Below are 22,711 nucleotides of genomic sequence, written 5' to 3' on the forward strand. Positions count from 1 at the left end.
ACTGCCTTCTGCTCGGGTCCTGATCCTGGAGTGCGGGGATCAGTCGCGTGTTGGGCTCCCTGCTCAGTGGGGCGTCTGCTTCTCCCTCTGACCCTCCCCCCTCTCATGCTCTCTCTCATTCTCTTTCTCTCAAATGAATAAATAAAATCTTTTTAAAAAGGAAGAAATAAAATAAATAAAAGTATTCATTATAGGCTATATTACTGCTTTGATAAGCAAAACACTATTCCAAACACTATACCAAGACACTCTTAAAAAAAGTAGATTTCCTTCTCACTGTATTATATAAATTACACTGACCATACAGTAATATTTACTAAATGATAAGATGTTAGAGCTTGAGAGGATCTTAGGGGCCATCTAGTACAAATTTCTATCCAGAACAGGAATTCCCACCTGCCCTACCCTAACTTGTGCTCAGTCTCTTTTGTGTATTTCAAGTAATAAGGAGATCATTGGAGAGATTACATTTTTTAAAAAAGATTTTATTTATCTGAGAGAGAGAGACCATGCGAGAGAGCACAAGTGGGGGTGGGGGGGAGTAGCAGAGGGAGAGGGAGGAGCAGACTCCACGCTGAGCAGGGAGCCCAACATGGGGCTCTATCCCAGGACCCTGAGATTATGACCTGAGCCGAAGGCAGACGCTTAACCGAATGAGCCACCCAGATGCCCCGGGCAGATGACATTCTTCATCATAAATTGTTACTTATGTTAGTGATACAAACAGTCCTGGGGATATTGGTGGAATATTAAGATAAAGCAAAAATTAATTTCTATTTATGGTAAAAATATGGTGTTAACCAAAAGAAGAATATTGACAATTTAATTTATTTATAAACTAAAGGGTAAGGGTCATTTCAAAAAAACATTACTGAGGAAAATTCAACTGGCCTCAGTGATATGGACCACATACTGAGAAATAAAATTATAAATCAAAGGTAGAGGCTTATAGGTTATTACAGCATTTATTTTGTCAAATGAGAATCTATAGAAGCAATACAATCTGATTTCAACACCAAAAATAATCATTAAAGTGGCTATTCTTTAAGGGATAGAAAGCAATTTATCCAAAAAGGGTATCTAAAAAAAATCAAATGTAAGGGACGCCTGGGTGGCTCAGTCCGTTAAGCATCTGCCTTCGGCTCAGGTCATGATCTCAGGGTCCTGGGATCGAGTCCCGCCTCAGGCTCCTTGCTCAGCAGGGAGCCTGGCTTCTCCCTCTGCTTGCCGCTCCCCCTGCTTGCGCACTCTCTCTCTCTGACAAATAAATAAATAAAATCTTAAAAAAAAAAAATCAAATGTAAAACTATTTACAGTCTATCTCCAAGAAACAGGTAATCACATAGAACTTGAAAATCTTCGGTGAGTTACTGCAAAGGACTACAGAAGACTCTTTTAAAGTCTGGGCATGAGGATCATACAAAATGAGATATAATTCTAGAACCCTGATTAAAGAATAATTATTCTAATGTAAGTGAATATGACTTTTTAAAATAAACAAAAATCTGTCCTAGTATGTTAACATCAGTGACTTAACACATTGGTTTTACAATATGGCAATTATCTAAAATTACTGCAAGAGGTACATGAAATTTTCATGACGAATGTGATGTTGGTTTAATTTTAAAAGTAAATATAATACCCTATAAATATAAGCTATACGCTATTTTATCATAATACCTCTATGTATGAGAAGTATTAGAATTAAACAATAGCAGAGTGTTTAAAATCTCAAAAAGGTTCTTTTTTTTATCAACCCATTCTTAGATAGTATTCAAGAATATAACACTTTAGGTGGTTGTTAAACCATCTAAAATAATACTACTTCATCACATTTTTATAGATGCCAAATTTTAGAAGACCTTATGATACAGAAGTCATAAAGAGCGTTATAACATAGAATCATGAAGACTACCACACAAGTATAGCTGGAATTAAAAAAAAAATTACAAAATAGCAAATATGATGGATTAAAAAATGATACAATTTCCAGTAGTAGTATAACAGGCATTTTTACTTTTAGTAGAAATACCTCATCTATACATAAAATGATCAAAGAGAAAGACCACAAGGAAAAAGACTCCCTTTAAGATTACAATGTGCATTGTTAATTTTCACTTTTTCTTCAAAGTAGTCGCCCTTTGTTCTAGTAAGAATGTTCATATCCTGAGTCATATGTAGTTTCATTAATCTCCTGGTACACTGCTATTTCTGGGCTGCAGGACTTTGATTTAAATATCTTTATCCAACTTTAAATACAAGAGTGTCTTCTGAAAACCAACAAAAAATACTGTGGTCAAAAGTCTTCAGAGAGGAAAACTGAGGATTTTTTTTTTTTTTTTAAGAATGGTAATATCGCTCCACAACACATCCCACTTGAGTGATTATCCTCTATTTCTAAAAGGCTAAATACATCACTCTCCAAAAAGGCCCCAAGTGTTTCTCAAATAACCCCTGCTCAGAGCCTGGGACCAACTCCAGACATTAACATCACACACACTGAAGTGGAGCCATTTCATTATGCTGACTAGATATGCTGAAGAATGCAATTTCCACTGGAGCCCCTTGGGGGATTGGCAGCAATTCTACAGTGGGCTGAATGCTCATTTGTTTTCTAAGGCAACTCAATGCTCCACTATAAGAGACACCCAAGAACTATAATGGCAAACAATTTATATTCTGTGTGACTTAGCATAAAAGCTCCAATATAATTAATGCATTATAAAAATTCTACGGTTAAGTTTGTACATTGCTCCAAAGTCTGCAGTATGGTTCGACTCTTATAATTACTAATGAAGCTATGATGTACCAGTTAGTAATAATAAAAAAATGGTAAGAACAATAATGAATGAAAAGCATTACAGTCGCTTGCATTTTCTTCAAAGGCATAGGTTACTCTTAGGACTCTTCCTATTCCTTCTTCAAGATTCTGAAATCTGTCTTTTTATTTGAAAAATAAAGCCAAACCCTATTTGAGACTACTGTCTGACTTTCTACAATAAATCTGAAAAATTCAATCATAAAATTGGGGCTGAACATTATAAAACAAATAATTAGGCCTAAACCAATAAATCACTAATATGACAGAAATTTATACCATCATGAACTGTTTTTACTAGGGGACAGCAACATATTTAGGCTTAAAAGTGTGTATTACCTCATGAGAGATTCGCCGTTGTTCAATATATGCCATAAACTGGGAACTGAGGCTGTCCGGTTCCAGCCCCTTGGGCTGTCTCATCTCATCCTCTTCCTCCTCCGCAGTGCAGCTGTCAATGTAGTCGATCTGGTCCAGATCATGTTCCACTGTCCACACCATACACACACATACACATACGCACACACACACACCAGGAAAGAATAGTCAAATTCAACAGCCAATAAACACATTCAGTTGCATTCTTTCCTTTTCCCTAACATTTTCTATTCTGACAGTGGGAGGAATGAGAAGAAGTGTAAATTAGGTAAGCCTTTCTTTTTAAGTCCATGGCCACTCACAAAAATAGGTTCCAGAAAAATCTTAGTCCTAATTGACTAAAGAATGCAGTAATTGATAGTAATTATGGGATTACAGACCTCTAATACTGCTTTTTTCTTTGGATAGCTCTTTACTGTTTTAAACAAGACAGTTTGAGTCTGTGAGACAAAGAGAGGAAGAATAATTTTTTTTTTTTTTTTTTTTAAATTTTTTTTTTAATTTTTATTTTTTATTGGACAGAGCGACAGCGAGAGAGGGAACACAAGCAGGGGGAGCGGCAGGCAGAGGGAGAAGCAGGCTTCTCGCTGAGCAGAGAGCCCGATGTGGGGCTCGATCCCAGGACCCCGGGATCACGACCTGAGCCGAAGGCAGACGCTTAACGACTGGGCCACTCAGGCGCCCCAGGAAGAATAATTTTTAAACACTGGGGGGGTATATCTTCTTTTACATTTTTTCCCCTGTTTTAGCTTGAGGGCTTAATCCTATCTCTTCAAGGAACTGGGAGTAAGAAAACCTAACACGGTCAAGTCAAAATGAAAGAGAAAGGACAGGAGGAAAGTGGACTCAGAGATAAAGAAACAGCTGCTGACCACTGTTTCTCTTCCTGTAACTGTTGTTCATAATTAGAACAATGATTTTCTTATTTTGAAATTTATTTTCTAGAGGTCAGCAGTGTAGATATTTTGTAGCAGTTTGGGGATGGAAGGGAATAATTTGAGAATTTTTGCTTCTCAAAATGCTTTGGGGTGAGAGGTATATGAGTAAGATATAGCCCCATCATTATTTATTCTAATAAGTTTGGGAGTGCCCCATTATTTTAAGTTTAAAAAGTAACTTTTTTTAAAGGTTTTAGTTTTAAGCAATCTCTACACTTGACCTGGGGCTTGAACCCACAACCTCGAGATCAAGAGTTGCATGCTCCATTAACTGAGCCAGCCACATGTCCCCAAAAGTAACTATATTTAAAAGCTGGTTAAAATGGCATACTAGGGAAAGAAAAACCTTGCTACTAAGCTTTCTAAGGCTTCTCCAGAGACTAAACCCCAATCATTATTGTATGATGTTCTACAGACTACCTAAAAGTTATAGTTGCTGGGAATAATGAACTCAGAGAAGCCTATTTCTCTGTTTTCAGATTCAATTATTTATTTGAGAGAGAGAGAAAAGAGCAGGGGGAGGGGCAGAGGGAGTCTCAAGCAGACTCCGTGTTGAGAGTTGAGATCATGATCTAAGCCAAAATCAAGAGCTGGACACCTAACCGACAGAGGTATCCAGGCCCCTCTGATTCATTTATTTCTAAATAATTCCATAATGGCCATTAATATAAAAACAAATTTTGAGTTACCAGGTTATAATAACAGGTAAAAGGATGGAAAGGTCTATACCCACATTAGAAACCAGGTATATAAATGCATTTTTTTCAATGAGCTACAATTTGTGTGACTAAATAAATGGTTCATTTTATGACTACTTCTCAAGAAAGCAATATCACCTTTTCATACTACCTAGATCAGTACAGTCCAAGAGAAATAGAATGCAAGCCATTAAAGTGAACCACATAAGTATTAAAAAATTATCTAGTAGCACATTAATAAAAAGTCAAAAGAAAAGGTGACATTAGTTTTAATAATATATTTTACTTTGTCTAATATATCTAAAATAGTGTCATTATAGCATATAATTAATATAAAGTATCACTGATATTTTACATTCTTTTTTTTCCCTCCATGTAAAGGCTTCAAAACCCAATGTGTATTTTACAGTTATAGTACATCTCAATTTACAAAGGCCTCATTTCAGGGGCACCTGGCTGGCTCAGTAGGAAGAGCATGCAACTCTTGATCTCAGGGTTGTGAGTTCAAGCCCCATGTCAGGTGTAAAGATTACTTAAATTAAGAAAACTTAAAAAAAAAAAAACACATCAGAAAGGCCTCATTTCAAATGCTCAATAACCACATGTGGCTAGTGGCTACCATACTGGACAGCACAGATCAAGACAAAAATATTTTAAGTCTGAAATGAACTAAAGGAAAAGATATCTCATATGAAAGCAAAATTAAAAAGAAAACCACTAAAATGTGAATGGAATGGTAAGTAACAGGAGTACAAAAGAATATAAAATGGTAAGAAAAAAAAGAGAGCAAGCCACTTAATTGAAATCATCATTCAAGGATGAAAGCTCTTAAGAAGACATCAGATGGCCAAGAGACACATGAAAAGATGCTCATCATCGCTCATCATCAGGGAAATGCATATCAAAACTACAATGAGATATCACCTCACACCTGTCAGAATGGCTAAAATCAACAACACAAGAAGCAACAGGTGTTGGCGAGGATGTGGAGAAAAGGAACACTCATGCACAACTGGTGGGAATGCAAACTGGTGCAGTCACTGTGGAAAACAGTATGGTGGTTCCTCAAAAAGTTAAGAATAGAACCAACTTATGATCCCACAATTGCATTACTAGGTATTTACCCAAAGAACACAAAAACACTAAGTCAAAGGGACACATGCACCCCTATGTTTATAGCAGCATTATTTAGAATGGCCAAATTATGGAAGCAGCCAAATGTCCATCAATAGACAAATGGATAAAGATGTGGAGTATATATGTGTGTGTGTACACACACACACACACACACAGGAATATTACTCAGCCATTAAAAAGAATGAAATCTTGCCATTTGCAACAATATGGATGGAGCTACAGAGTATAATGTTAAGTGAAATAAGTCAGAGAAAGACAAAACCGTATGATTTCACTCACATGTGGAATTTAAGAAATAAAACAAGCAAAGGGAAAAAGAAACAAATCAAGAAAAAGACTTTTTTTATTTGAGAGGGAGAGAATGAGAGAGAGAGAACACATGAGAGGGGATAGGGTCAGAGGACAAAGCAGACTCCCTGCTGAGCAGGGAGCCCAATGCAGGACTCGATCCAGGGACTCCAGGATCAAGACCTGAGCCGAAGGCAGTCGCTTAACCAACTGAGCCACCCAGGCGCCCGAAAAAGACTATTTTTTAAAAAAGATTCTATTTTTATTTATTTGAGAGAGAAAGAGGGAGAGCACAGAGGAAGAGTGAGAGGGAGATACAGATTTCCCAATGAGCAGAGAGCCCAATGTGGGGCTTGATCCCAGGACCCTGAGATTATGACCCAAGCTGAAGGCAGACACTTAACCAACTGAGCCACCCAAGTGCCCCAAGAAAAAGACTGTTAACTATAGAGAACAAACTGATGGTTACCAAAGGGGAGGTTGGATGGGGGGGGTGGGTTATTTAGGTGATGGGGATTAAAGAGTGCACTTTGTGATGGCATGGGGTGATGTATGGAAGTGTTGAATTACTAATATTGTACATTTGAAACTAATATAATATTGTATATTAACTAACTGGAATTAAAGTAAAAACTTTAAAAAAAAGATGAAAGCTCTTGTCAGACAGATTTCTAGATCAAAGTAATATTTCCCTTACAGTTGGCCCTCAATATTTAAATGTTAGGATTGGGGGGGGGGGGCACCTGGGTGGCTCAGTTGCTTAGGCATCCAACTCTTGATCTCAGCTCAGGTCTTGATCTCAGGGTTGTGAGCTCAAGCCCTATGTTGGGCTCCACACTCAACATTAAAGAATAAATAAAATAAAATAATTTAATAAATAAAATAAAATAAATTAATTAAATAAATAAAACAAACATTAGGATTTGGGAATTCAAACTAAAGCAAGATTGAATAGAATGTTACAATCAGGAGTCTGCCCAGAACACCAAAGCAGCAGAAATAGCTCTGCCTGTTAATGAAACCTAAAAAAATTACAAATTAAAAGAATTTTTGAATTTAAATTACATATTTTTAAATACCAAAATAAAGAAAACTTAGATTCAGATGCCCTTGAAGAATACAATCCAAGATGAATGAAAAAGTGAATGTCAAGAAATGCACTGAATTCCAGGAAGTGGTCAAATAATGACCACAGGGAAAATCTTAAAAAAGGAGAATAGTACTTCAAAAGAGAATCATGATGAAATCAAGATTAACAAAGATCTATACCAGGTAAACAGTCTTTAATGAAGTTTCCTTCCAAAATAAAAATGAGAGAAATAAAAAAATACTGTATTTTAACTTCAAGCCTGAAAACTTAAGAGAAATTAAAATTTAATCCCAATGGAGAACAACTTTTTTCCAATCATATGAGAAGATGAAGTCTTTAAAAGAAGAGCTGGAGGGGTGCCTGGGTGGCTCAGTCGTTAAGCATCTGCCTTTGGCTCAGGTCACGATCTCAGGGTCCTGTGACTGAGCCCCGCATTGGGCTCCCTGCTCAGCAGGGAGTCTGCTTCTCCCTCTCTCTCTCCCCATCGCTCGTGATCTCTCTCAAATAAAGAAAAGAGGGGCGCCTGGGTGGCTCAGTCATTAAGTGTCTGCCTTCAGCTCAGGTCATGATCCCAGGGTTCTGGGATTGAGCCCCAAGTCGGGCTCCCTGCTCCACGGGAGGCCTGCTTCTCCCTCTCCCACTCCCCCTGCTTGCGCTCCCTCTCTCGCTGTCTCCCTCTCTCTGTCAAAATAAATAAATAAAATCTTTAAAAAAGAGAAGAGAAGAAAAAAGAAAAGACAAGACGAGAAAAAAGAAAAAAGAAAAGCTGGAGAAGCTACACATACACAAACAAAAGGAGCGAATGTGAAAATGACCACTTAAAAACACCAGAGTGACTGTAAAGACTCTGGCTGTGGTTGGGAGTCCCACTCACCTCCACCATTTGTTACTACTAAACTGCTGCGAGTCTCCTGGTACTGGCTTTCTCTTCGCAGTCTTTGTTCCTTAGTGATTTCTGCTACTCGAAGAGGCAGATCTGAAAATTCATCTGTAGGCTAAAAAAAAAATAGCAGTAACATTTAAAAATATAATTTCAAACTTTAGACAACACAGTATTGAAAGCAAGGATATAATATAAACTCACTAAAATTTACATTTAAGAAGAAATAGCAAAAAAGTTCTGGAGATGAACAGTAGTGACAGTTTCTCAACAATTTGAATGTACTTAATGTCACTGAAATGTACACTTAAGAATGGTTAAAATGCTACATTTTATGTTATGTATATTTATTTTACTATAATAAAAAAAAGCGATGGAAGGTTATACATCACTCTATAAATAAACAGGAATTTAAAGTATCTATATATATGTATCTGCATGGATACAGATACGATTATGTACACAACCCTTGATACATACACAAGCTTTCCAAATTACAAATGGACTGTGGTCTAAAGTTAATTTGCTTTGGAATGAATGAAGTAATGCTACAAATGGGAGGTTATCAGTCTTGCTAACAACAGCTTATTTCATCAATTAACCCATTGAGAGCTAAAATATTCTACCTTCTAACTTAAAAAAAGAAAGCATAATAATAATTAAATACAAGAGAAAAATACGTAATTAGTTAAGAAAATTATTTATCTTGAGCATGTTAATAGTCTTCACTAAGGTTCCTGTCTTATTACCCATCAACTTATAGTCCTATTTTCTCACCTCGTAGCACCCCTTCCGCAACCTCTGCTTAAGGTCACCCAGCCCTGCAAACTTTAGGCTTCAGTTGTAATTGGCTCAGTTCCCATTTGGCTTTCTAGGATATTTAACTATTTATACAAGACAATAAGGTAACAAACATGTAAAACACATGATAAAAAGACGGCAAAGAAACAGAATATCATTTCTGGATGGCAGTACTCTGTGGGATTTTTACCTCTTCCTTGGCTTTTCCATATTTTATGTAATGAGAAATCGAATCCAATTAAGATACTTTCCATTTTCATCATTTGTTGTCTCTTAATCAGGTGTTATAACATGCAGAATAGAAGAAACACTTACTTCATTCCCTGACCATCTCTTATCACCACTGTCCACACTATTGAAACCTGAATCAAGAGCTCCATAAGGGCGACCTGAGTACAGTTCTTCATGGCTGCCAAAGAGAGACTCTAGTTGTTACTGGGTAGTTTGAGGTTTTAAAAATTAACATTTAAAATAAATTAAATGCAATTTTACTAATAAACATTATCATGGCATTTAGTGATTTAACTTATTTAGAATTAAATGGGCATTCTTGTGACTTTTTAATATGAAAAATTCTGAACTAAAATAAACAGTATAATGTATACTAGTATACTAATATAATAGCACTCACCAGTTTCAAAAATGTCAACACTGCCATTCTTGCTTCACCTATGCTTCTAACCCATTTCCCATGCCCCCCAATACAGGGCTTGAACTCACTGCCTTGAGATAGAGACCTGAGCTGAAATCAAGAGTCAGTCCCTTGGGGCGCCTGGGTGGCTCAGATGGTTAAGCGTCTGCCTTTGGCTCAGGTCATGATCCCAGGGTCCTGGGATCGAGTGCCGCATTGGGCTCCCTGCTTGGCGGGGGAGACTGCTTCTCCCTCTGCCTCTCTCTCTGACTCTCATGAATAAATAAATAAAACATTAAAAAAAAAGTCGGACCTTTAACTGACTGACCACCCAGGCGCCCCCCTCTTTTTTTTTTTTTTTTAAGAGAGAGAGAGTGGGGAGGGGGAGAGGGAGAGAGAGAATCTTAAGCAGGCTCCACACCCAGCATGGAACCCGACAGAGGGCTCAATCTCATGACCCTGAGATCGTGACCTGAGCTGAAATCAAAAGTCAGATGCTTAACTGACTGAACCACCCAGGCACCCCCAATAGTCTTTTTTTTTTTTTTTAAGATTTTATTTATTTATTTGACAGAGAGCGAGAGAAAGAACACAAGCAGGGGTAGTGGGAGAGGGAGAAGCAGGTTTCCCATGGAGCAGGGAGCCCAATGCAGGGCTTGATCCCAGGACCCCGGGATCATGACCTGAGCTGAAGGCAGAAGGCAGACGCTTGACAACTGAGCCACCCAAGCACCCCCCGACAGTACTTTTAAAGGTAAAATTCATATACAGTGAAATGCATACACCTTAGCTATACACTTGACAAATGAATCCATCTTTGTAATATACACCTCTATCGTGATGTAGGACATTTCTACTTTGCCTGAAAATTCCCACACATCCCTTTCCCAGTCAATTCCCCTGACCATGTTACAGTGTGCTCTTAAGAGATAACCACTACTCTGACTTTTTCACCTTAAATTAGTATGAAACGCAGAGTAACAGTCCCCAAAGATGTCTAAGATCTAATCCCTGGAACCTATAAATATGTTTCTTTACATGGCAAAGGGGAATTAAGGCTGAAAGTAAAAATAAGGTTGCTACTCAGCTGATCCGAAATTAATGTAAATTATCTGAACGGACACAATGTAATCAAAAGGGCCCTTGACAGTGGAAGAGGGAGGCAGAAGAGGTCAGTGTGATGCAATGCTGGCTTGAAGATGACTTTTGGTTAAGAGTCAAGGAATGTGGACAGCTTCTCTCTAGAAGTTGAAAAAGGCAAGGAAATGTATCCTACTCAGAGCCTATAGAAAATGATTTTAGCCCAATGAGACCAAGACTTGGACTTCTGACCTACAAAACCGTAAGATAACAAATTTGTGTTTAAAAATCTAAGCCTATGGTAATTTGTTATGGCAGCAATAAAAAAGTAATACAATTAGGATGCCTGGGTGGCTTAGTCATTAAGCATCTGCCTTCAGCTCAGGTCATGATCCCATGGTCCTGGGATCGAGCCCCACATGGGGCTCCCTGCTCGGCAGGAAGCCTGCTTCTCCTTCTCCCACTCCCCCTGCTTGTGTTCCCTCTCTCACTGTGTCTGTCTCTGTCAAATAAATAAATAAAATCTTCAAAAAAAAAAAAGTAATACAATTAGTTTTGCTTACTCTGAACTCAAAAAATGGAATCATATGTATTTTTTTTTAATCTGGCTTTTTTTGCTCAGCACCATGTCAGTGAAATTCTTGATGGTTTTAATATCTTCAAGTAGAATGGATAAATTATTTAAGTGTTGGCTTAACTTAAAAAACAAACGAACAGACTTGCCAATCTGTTTTTGAAAGTAGCTATCCCATTTTGCATTCACACCAGCAATGTATCTGCGTTCCAGCTGCCAACACTCGTGTTGTCAGTCTTTCATTTCAGCTATTGTGGTGAATGAAAGGTGTATCTCACTGTCATTTTAATTAGTATTTTTCTGATGACTAATGATATTGAGTATCATTTTGTGTGGGTATTGGCCATTCATTTATCTTCTTTTTGTGAAAGGTCCATTCTTTTGCCCACTTCTAAATATACCAGTAATCTCAAAAACAGTTTGCTAAGAAGCCAGACACAAAACACTATATAATGCTTGATTTCATCTATATGAAACTTTAGAAAAGGCAAAACTATACTGACTGAGAGCAGATCAGTAGCTGCCCGGGGCTGAGTGAAGGGGAAAGGACTTATCTAGTGTAAAGGGGCACATGGGTGATGGAACTGCTATCCGTCTTGTGTTGGTAGTCTCATGATTGCATCCATTTACCAAAATTCACTGAGCTGCACACTTAAAATAGATAAATGTTATGATTTGTACATTGTATCTCAATAAAGCTGTTTAAAAATCTGCCAAATATTTCCCCAAAGTGGATGTTCCATTTTACAGTTCTGTAAGCAGTGTAGGAGAGCACTGGTTGCCGCACACCCCCACTAGACATCTGCTGTTGTCAGTTTTAATTTCAGTCATTCTAGTAGGTGTGTAATAATGTCTTGTGCCTTACTTTACATTTCCATGATGACTGATGATATTGAGCCCTTTTTGGGGTGCTTATTGGTCATTTGTTTATCTTTGTCAAGTATCTGATCAAGTCTTTTGTCCAACTTTTAATTGGGTTGTTTGTCTTTTTAACATTAAGTTGCAGATACCCTTTATAGTTTAGATATAAGTCCTCTATCATATATATGTGTCATATATATACATATTGCAAATATTTTCTCCCAGTCTGTGGTTTGCGTATTCATTTTCTTAGTATTTTCTTTTCACGAGGAGATGCTTTTCATTTTGCTGAAATCTAATTTATCATGTCTTTTTTTTATGGTTATTGCTTTCTGTATCCTCAGAAATCATTGCCTATTCTATGTCACAAAGATATTCTTCCACACTTTCTTCGAAAAGTTTTATAGCTGTAATTTTTGCTTGTTCTTAAACATACTTTTAAAAGTTAGCTCAGGGGCGCCTGGGTGGCTCAGTCGTTAAGCGTCTGCCTTCGGCTCAGGTCATGATCCCAGGGTCCTGGGATCGAGCCCCGCACTGGGCTCCCTGCTCTGCGGGAAGCCTGCTTCTCTCTCTCTCCCACTCCCCCTGCTTGTGTTCCCTCTCTCGCTGGGTCTCTCTCTGTCAAATAAATAAACAAAAAATCTTTAAAAAAATAAAAAAATAAAAGTTAGCTTAATTAGAAATCTAAAACATGACAAGGCTTATTTTAAAAAAAATGGTCTATTAGTATTTTATTTAATAAGCATGGGGTTGAAAAGCAACTTTCAACGGTACGAATTTAAAATAGTGTTTTCCTAGTACTGAATTTTGTATTCCATATATTCTTACATAGTTAATGCACATAACTTTAATTTCCATAAAATGAGGTTAACCATTTCTACTCATATGCCTTTATATAAAGTGAAAGATTTATGTCAGTTAAAAACAAAACAAACCAGGGTGCCTGGGTGGCTCAGTTGGTTAAGCCATCTGCCTTCGGCTCAGGTCATGATCCCAGGGTTCTGGGATCGAGCCCCGCTTCGGGCCCTACTCAGTGGGAAGCCTGCTTCTCCCTCTCCCTCGGCCACTCCCCCTGGTTGTATTCTCTGGCTCTATCTCTCAGTCAAACAAATAAATAAATAAAATCTTTAAAAACAAAACAAAACGGGCGCCTGGGTGGCTCAGTTGGTTAAGCGACTGCCTTCGGCTCAGGTCATGATCCTGGAGTCCCGGGATCGAGTCCCGCATCGGGCTCCCTGCTCAGCAGGGAGTCTCCTTCTCCCTCTGATCCTCCTCCCTCTCGTGCTCTCTCTCATTCTCTCTCTCACAAAAAAAAAAAAAAAAATTTAAAAACAAAACAAAACAAACAAAAAACCCTATGTGAATAAAAGAAAGTCTTTGTAACATCATTTATTTTATTGATAAAGATTTTACTTTGAATGTAGTAATTAATATATAGATCTATTTGTCCAATGTACTAAATATGCTGATTATGAAGATCCAAAAATACAGGTACCCTCTGGCTATCTTCCTCATTTTCCCCACCTTCCCCCATCAAGATCATTTAGCAAAAAAAAGTCTCCCAGCAGAATTCTAAAATTACTTTTCTAGCAGTGCCTGGCTGGCTCAATTGGAAGAGCATGTGACTCCTGATCTTGGGGGTCGTGAGTTCAAGCCCCATGTTGGACGCTGAGATTACTTAAAAATAAATAAAAAAATAAACAAATACATAAACTAAAAAAAATTTACTTTTCTAAGAGAAAAGTAGTTAATTTCTACCAACTTTTTACTTTGGAAAAATTCATATCTATACAAGAGTTAGGAGAGTAATACAATGAATATCCATTTGCCCTTCATCTGTATCTCCAAACTGTTAGTATTTAAGTAAAATGTCTTATTTAATCATCTATGTGATAGGTCTGCTTTTATGCTTGTTTTAGAGTCCAGAACTTACAGATAGGTACTATATATGTTTTATCACCGCAAAGTCAGGCCAAGGTACCCAATTTTAAAAGCTTTCTAATAAAATTATATATTAAGCCATACTTATAAAATTCTGCAGCTGCCAAAAGAAGTATGTATATTTCAAGATTTACTGAAAAATATTTTAAAGTATTATGTATTTTTTTCAAGTAAAGATTTTGCGATTTCTAGAGGATATTGTTCTATATAACGTTTATTCTATCAAGCGGCCAATTGAGATAAGCCTAAATTTACTGTGATATTTTTCAAGTGGGTAACATAAACAGAATTAATAGAATCTCTGCATTAAGCTATTTATCTCCTTTATTTGTTACCTTTAGCTTCTCCACATACTCACTCTTGTTCAGAGTTGAAACTGGTAAGATTAAAGTGAGGCATACAGGTTTACCAACTCCTGGGTTCACTCAGGATTTTTTTTTGGTTTTAGAACTTAAAGTCCTGTGTCCCAGGAAAACCCTTAGTCACAAGTAAACCAGGACAGATGGTTACCCAATGAATAAATATGGCCCGCAGGAGGCCTGGCAGAGTTCTGCCAGCCAGGCTCCAGCTATGCCCTGTCAGAAAGTCCAATCTCCTTAAACTACCTAGCATAACATGGACTCAGATGTGTAAGTGCCTCTTCTGTAGCAGGAACTTGAACTGTGAGTCAGTAGAGTGCAGTGAGGAGCATAAAACATGGCTATTTTTATAGTTTAACAGATCTGGACTGACAACGTGGCACCATCATTTACTAGCTGTGTGACTTCAATTAACTTGCTTAACTTCTCTCAACTTGTTTCCTCGTAAGTTAAAGAAAAAAAAAAGATTAACAACACCTACCTCACAGATTTGCTATAAAGACTGAAAAATATAAGCTAAGGATTTGCACAAATATTATTACTAAGGACTAAATAAAAGTTATTATTATTATTTCTATGAAGAATGTACCCTTAAGAGAGCATTTGCTGTTATCACAAGTCACTACATCTGCTTCATTTGGGTTTAGTTCACCAAACATTTATTGAATGTCACACAGTGTTCTAGATACTAAGAATACAAATATCAATAAAGGATGATCATTGCTTTCACAAGCCCAGGCTTGTTGGAGAGAATTAATTCCGTTACTCGGGTTGCAGAAGCAGGACTTTTCTTTCCAGTGGCTTAGTCTTTCCTCAGTTTTGGTTCACTGCCACATTACCATACATAAATATATTTAGTCTGTAATATATAGGTGGTCAGCAAAAAAGCATAGGTCATTATAGATCACTACTGAAAAATACATGTGCCATTGTATAAAACTTAAAAGTTATCACAACAGTGCAACTTGCTAAAGGAATTGGAAACATTTACATCTAGAAATAAATAAAACATTTGTGATCTTTGTAAAATGACTTAAGGAAGATTGGTTGTAGTTTATATATTATGCAAAAGCAGTTAGAAAGTTACATGTAAGGATTGAAGGAAAGTACCACAGCACCTAATCTGTACTGAATACCTTAAGAGCTACAGGATTAATAAAAATTCTCTTTAGCAAGACAGGACTCTTAGGACTAAACTGGTCCTAGATCACCATAGATAGCTAGTAACGATCGTGTCTAATATTTACATAAGACTTAATGGTCAGCCAAGCACTTTCAGAACCAGGTCATTCAATCCTTAGAACTACTGTTAGGGCATAACTGGGGTAAATAAAGATCACGTTGAAGAAACTGAAGTCCAGAGAGGTTAAGTGAACTGCCCAATAGTACAGACATTCTCACTCCATGGTGGCATTTTGAATAAAGGTATGGCCAACTACAGTGCAATCTCACTAATCCATACCTCAGTAAAAAAAGACATGAAGGTACAATACCCCATTCACCACTGCATGAGGAGTTGGAAGGAAATATTTTATTTATATTATATATAAAAATATTATCTAGGACATTCTGAAATAATTACAAATAATGTAATATAACTCCAGAAAAAATGGAAAATACAGAATACAGATTAATCTAGTGAGCATGGTGAGGGATTATTAGAGGGACTGGAAGACATCAGATCTATAATTAATTCCTTTGGAGAGACACAACATGTTTATGCTATTTAGACTTTCCATTTAGGGTATATCTCTCCATGGATTCAAGCCTTCTTTTTGTCTTAACAAATACACACGTCTCTTGCCAGGCTTTTTTGAGAAGTTTTATGTTTTTAAAGTATTATGATGAGGATTTCTATATTAAAAAAAATTAGGCCAAGACTAATTAGTCCTCAAGACTAAGGACAGAAAGAGAGAAACAGGTTCTGCAATCAGCACCACAGGCTTTAATCAAAGCCCATTATTCCTATAGGGGCTGGTGATTCCTCCTTAGTCTTTGGACCTACCCTCACATACACATCCCCAGTAGTCATCATTAACTGCCTGACACTCAAACCCCAAGGGCAGCTGTAGCAGTTCATGTTCCTACTCTGCTATTTTAGGAGAGGAAAACTTTTTCTTTTTTTTTTTTTAAAGGTATTTATTTATTGAGAGAGAGAGAATGACAGAGAAAGAGCATGAGAGAGTGGAGGGTCAGAGGGAGAAGCAGACTCCCTGCTGAGCAGGGAGCCCGATGCGGGACTCGATCCTGGGACTCCAGGATCATGACCTGAGCCGAAGGCAGTCGCCTAACCAACTGAGCCACCCAGCGCCTGAGGAAAACTTTTTCTTAACAAAGATGATTAACTCCAAGGGGGAAAATCAATTAGTGTCGATGTAAAATAAAAGCTACATTTTTTAAATTTACTTTTTAAGATTTTATTTATTTATTTGACAGAGAGAGAGAGGAGAGAGAGTACAAGCAGGGGGAGTGAGAGAGGGAGAAGCAGGCTTCTTGCGGAGCGGGAGCCAGATGCCGGGCTCGATCCCAGGACCCTGGGATCATGACCTGAGCTGAAGGCAGACGCTTTACCGACCAAACCACCCAGGCGCCCCTACGTTTATTTGTTGTAGTACATCTTTCAAGAGTACAGGACTAGAACACACTTAATGAAAATTTTGAATAGGAAAAACAAAACTTTTTTCAATAAATAAGACAAGAGTTCTATATTATAAGCGATTTACCAAGGTAAGAGGAAAAAGACTTGAAGAAAGAAAAGGATATAATGAATAGAGGAAATTTAAAAATTCTTGGCAATAATGGTCTGGGTCCCTTCATATTCTCCCCACTGTCAAAGTCCTTTCTCCAAGAGAGGCCTAGATCTAGCACAGAGTATGCCAGACCTAATCCCTACAATCTGTCAAAACCTTTTATGTCTTAACCTTAACATCACATACCTGCTTTCAGTCTTCTCAGAGTTAAAAGTGTTAGGACCGAGATGTTCTTGTAGGAATCTTTTAGGGGTATATAGGACATTGGTTAATTTCTCCTTGTGTATTTGTATAAATATACTAAAACTTGTATTATTGTATGCTTAAACCACCAGATTAGAGCTAGTATTTTAAATACCCTTCAGAGTGTCTATGAAACTCTTCAATCTAATAGCTAGACCAAAAAAACCCCAGAACGTCATTATAAAGTTGTTCTGATAACTTTAAGCACAGAAAAGTTAGGACAGAAATAACATTTGTGTGACCAAACTGTTCATTACTTTAATAAATACTTGTTGAGTATCTACTGTGTGTGCCAAACACCCAGGTGAACTAGGGATACAGTGGTGAAGAAGAAACACATGGTCTGTGGCAAAGGGCAGAAGTCAAGTCCCTTTGGAGTAATATTTAATTTACTTAGGAAATCAGGTTCTGCGGGCACTTGGGTGGCTCAGTCAGTTAAGCATCTGCCTGTGGCTCAGGTCATGATCCAGGAGTCCTGGGATGGAGCCCCGCATTGGGCTCCCTGCTCAGTGGGGAGTCTGCTTCTCCCTCTGCCCCTCCCCCAGCTTGTGCTCGCTCTCTCCCTCACTCTCTCTAATAAATAAAATCTTAAAAAAAAAAAAATCAGGTTCTATATTTTCAGATAGCTTGAGATTACTCCTTTATACCATAAACACTTATTTAATTCTAATAATTTCTGATGAAAAAAATTTAAACTGTATTTAAAATTTAAACTTAATGCACATTTCCCTTTACTGGAAATGATATCTCTAATATACCTTAGAATTTTCTTGATGAGCATCAATTATTGTACTGTGCTCTAACATGGCAATAATTTAAAATATTACTGAAATATGGAGGGTTATTTGCATATATGCCTAATGGCATCAAGGCACTATGTTTTTGGAGTGTTACTACTTTTCAGTATCTTGTTAAATTATGAAATATGTCATACAGATAAAAAATGAATATAACAGACATAGCTTTTAAAACATGATGAGACATTAATACCTTTATTTATTATTATTATTTTAAAGTATTTTATTTATTTATTTGACAGAGAGAGACACAGCGAGAGAAGGAACACAAGCAAGTGGAGAGGAAGGGGGAGAAGGAGACTTCCTGCGGAGTAGGGAGCCCGATGCGGAGTAGGGAGCCCGATGCGGAGCTCAATCCCAGGACCCTGGGATCATGACCTGAGCCGAAGGCAGATGCTTAACAACTGAACCACCCCGGTGCCCCGAGACATTAATACCTTTAAAGTCCCCTTATGTGTCTTTCACATTGAATATTCCTTCCTCTCAGAGTTAACCACTAACTGATTTTTTTAATATGTGTCTGCTTTTTATAGTTTTATTTTTTCTTTCAAATAACTTTTTGTATTTTTAATGTCTGCTTTTAGAAACTCTACCAAAATAGAAATTTGTTAATTTGTTTTAGACTAGGATACTGAGAAGCAAGCTCATTAGGACTGTGCTTTAATGTAAAATGTGACAAGTTCTAATAGAAGGCCAGAGGGGTTCTCTTTTGAATAAGGCCTATATGCATTATAGCACCTTCACTGATACAGCTATTTTGCCTGTTAAAAGGCCTTTTGAATTTAATTACTGCTGCTTAAGATTGTTCCAGATGGTTGGGAATGCCAAAGAGGTAACCTTGTCATTCAGGTGTTATGTAGTTGAAGGATTCATAAACTAAAAGATCCTGAAGTGACATTAATGGTCATCAAATCCATCCTCTTCACTCCCTAAAGAAAAAATCAACTCCCAAAAGTTTGAATGACTTGCTTTAAGTCCCAGAATTAACAGCAGAGCCAAGGTTAGCATTCAAGTCACTGAGACCAGTGGTTTTCAAGTAGGGACCCCTCAGGGGCTATTTAGCAATGTCTGGAGCCGTTTTTGTTTGTCACACTGGGAAGGTGCTACAGAAGCCAGGAATACTGATAAACATCTTCTGATGTACAAGACAGCTTCCCACAACAAAGAGTTATCTTGCCCAAAATATCAACAGTGCTGAGGTGGAGAAACCTTAACTTAGAATTACACTTTGTCAGATCTCTGTAATCGACTGTTTACTTAATACAAACATTCTGAGAAAAACAGTGTCAAAATAGGTTATTTCCCTTTAGTTAAACATTCAGACAGATTTAAGGGTCCAGTTTGATTCCCTATGAGATGGAATACATTAAATAAAAAAATAAAATATACTCACCAGGAGCCAAAACCCAAGGGTCTCCTATCATAATCTGGCAGATCTGGAGCAATCTTACAAGCCTGTATGTTCAGGTACTTAAATATGTGGATTTTGCCTTTTATACATATCTAAAAAAGTAACATATAAATGCAACCAAATTATTACTCATTTGAAATATATGTGTCCCTTGTTAACAATCACAATCAGCTTTTTACTTATTATATATTAGAAGCAAGGCATTTCTATTAACTACATCCAGTGATATTAAAAATCAAATACTAATTATAACATGTTATTTTATGTGTTTGATATAAATACAGATCTTTGTTTTCTAGTCAAGAATAAATTTCAGTAACATATAAAATAAATAATTTATGATTATAAACACTGATAGAATACCAAATAAACTTAACAAACTGATTAGTTAGGCATAGTCAGGGATTTAAAGCATTGTTCCCCATAGATTTCACTGGCAACTTTTGCTTTTAGAAATCCAACAATCATGCACAATTATGTTTTGAATCCTACTTTTTGTAAGAGAGAAAAGCAGGAAATGATTAAATATTAAAGTTACATTTCTGTTGACAGAAGTCAAAATATAAATTCTTTAAGATTATGAGATCCTTCTATAGTTATGAAGTTTACTCATAAAACTTTATAGTTGTCATCCAGAGGCTTAAATAAGACCATCATCAACTGTAGAGTTCAAATGCTACAGTGAAAAATATGGGCTGGCATGTGTTGTGATGAGCCCTAGGTGTTATATGCAACAATGAATCGTTGAACACTACATCAAAAACTAATGATGTACTATATGTTGGCTAACTGACATAGTAAAAAAAATTAAATTAAGTTACATTTAAAAAAAAGAAAAATATAGGCTGGTAAAATTTTTCAGATTATGGGATGGCTAGAATCTATATGTAAAGTTACCTTAAAATTACTTTATTATTAAATAGTTTCATATCAGTCACTGATAAACAAATGATCAAACTGACTAAATGAGGAACTTAAGATTTTAGAAAATAAAAAGGTACAAAAATGATGGTCAGAAGAAAGGCACTGATAATCTTTAATGCTAAAAGCCAAGTATTTTTATTTGTCTCTCATGTTTACATTGCCTACTTTCAAGTTTTACCAGAAAGAAATTAACTCAAATTGTATTAGAAAAACTTCGAGAAGAACCCCTCAACTTAAAAAGTAAGAATTTAGTGAAAGGAAAAGCACTTCTGGAAATATTATCTGTCCTTCATCCCATTTATTCAGGGCTTCTAAAGAATGCATATGTGTGTGAATTTACTGTAAAAGAACTTCATTTCCAACAAAAAGATAAATGCATAGAACTTCAATTTTTAAATTCACCCTTTGTCAAAAAAGTTCCCAGTATACTTCAAATCCACTAGAGTTTACCTGTGCAGGAGGAGACTGTAGTGGATTATTATCTAGGGTGATCATCTGTAGGTGCCTGAGGTTCCGATAACAAACAGGGATTGTTGTAATTTTATTGCAGGAGAAGTCTAACCGTATCAAAGGCAGCTCTGCCAGCTCTGCAGGGTGATAAAATGGAAATGAACAATTAATGATATTTCAAAACTAGACAATTTTTACAGGAGCTTCTAGTTAAATAGAGCGAATTTAATGTATTTATCTCCTTTCTTAAAGATGAACTGATATTATAAAATGAAATCTAGTTGCTTACAGATGGGAATACTAGTGAAAAGCAAGCAGTCTGACCCCTCACAGAACTACAGAAACCGGAGGCCTGATACCACAGAAACGTAGGCATAACCAAAGGATTAGATGATAGTCTGTACAAAAAACAAGTTAAATGCCTAAGTCCCCAACCTCAACTCATGCAGCCCTACCCCTCTCCAATCATTCACCACCGGGGTCAGTAAGTTATTCTCTAGTGAAACCGAATCAAAGGCTTTGAATTCAGGAATCTTAGGCACCATGGAAAGTCAGGATGAGTTGCCAGTTGGAAATGGAGGATTTAAAAGGAAGTCTACACAGCGACGAGACCTCAGCATGTTCCTACCGAACCCCACCCCATCCCCAGCTCATGAATGCCAGTAGTCAGTCCCCTCTTATTCATGGGGGATATGTTTCAAAACCCCCAGGGGATGCAGAAACTGCAGATACTACCAAACCCTATATATTCTGTGATATTTCCTATATATACATACCCGTATACATATACTGTGATTTCTCCTATACGTACATACCTGTATACATATGATAAAGTTTAATTTATAAATTAGGCACAGTAAGAAATTAACAACAAATAAAATAAAATAAAATTAACGACAAAAACTAATAATAAAATAGAACAATTGTAATAGATAGTGTAATAAAAATTATGTGAATGTGGTTTTTCTCTCTCTGCTAGAAAAAGAGGGAGGAATTAGCCATACGTACATAAAAAACTAAGCAAATAAAAAAAGACAAAAACAACAACAAAAATAAGATGTATAAAAAAGAAATAAAATCAGTACATCAACTGAATTGGCAGGGAACAGTATTTATATAGTTGTAATAACATAAACAATAACACTTTGATCAAAAGTTGTGATAAAACTACACTGGGAAGGGGCGCCTGGGCGGCTCAGTCGTTAAGTGTCTGCCTTTGGCTCAGGTCATGATCCCAGGGTCCTGGGATCGAGCCCTGCATCAGGCTCCTTGCTCAGCAGGAAGCCTGCTTCTCCCTCTCCCACTCCCTCTGCTTGTGTTCCTTCTCTCGCTGTGTCTCTCTCTGTCAAATAAATAAAATCTTAAAAAAATTACACTAGGAAGATAGTAGGAGGGAAGTAAAGGTATGATCGTGATAATTTGTAAGAAAGTTAAATCGTCATCTGCCAGGTCACCTGGGTGGCTCAGTAGGTTAAGCATCTATCTGCCTTTGGCTCAGGTCATGATCCCAGGACCCTGGGATCGGGCTCTCTGCTCAGTGAGGAGCCTGCTTCTCTCCCTCTGCCTCTGCCTGCTGCCCTGCCTACTTGTGTGGGTGCTCAATCTCTCTAATAAATAAATAAAATCTTAAAAAATAAAAATATTTAATATTTATAAATAGTC

General features: G+C 37.0%; 1 protein-coding gene across 3 annotated transcripts in view; it reads right to left on the bottom strand.

The window, feature by feature from the left end:
* The window catches only part of LRCH3 (leucine rich repeats and calponin homology domain containing 3), a 118,792-nt gene that overhangs the window by 39,300 nt on the left and 56,781 nt on the right, over positions 1-22,711 (bottom strand). For all 3 annotated transcript variants that reach the window (XM_044914343.1, XM_044914345.1, XM_021692383.2), the window contains exons 5-9: positions 21,050-21,186; positions 19,658-19,767; positions 9,344-9,437; positions 8,222-8,342; positions 3,158-3,306 (exon numbers count right to left, since the gene is read on the bottom strand). In XM_044914343.1, coding sequence (XP_044770278.1) covers positions 3,158-3,306; positions 8,222-8,342; positions 9,344-9,437; positions 19,658-19,767; positions 21,050-21,186 — 611 coding nt within the window. The remainder of the gene's footprint in view (positions 1-3,157; positions 3,307-8,221; positions 8,343-9,343; positions 9,438-19,657; positions 19,768-21,049; positions 21,187-22,711) is intronic.

Source organism: Neomonachus schauinslandi, chromosome 1 (assembly GCF_002201575.2).
Source record: "Neomonachus schauinslandi chromosome 1, ASM220157v2, whole genome shotgun sequence".
Lineage (NCBI taxonomy): Eukaryota > Metazoa > Chordata > Mammalia > Carnivora > Phocidae > Neomonachus > Neomonachus schauinslandi.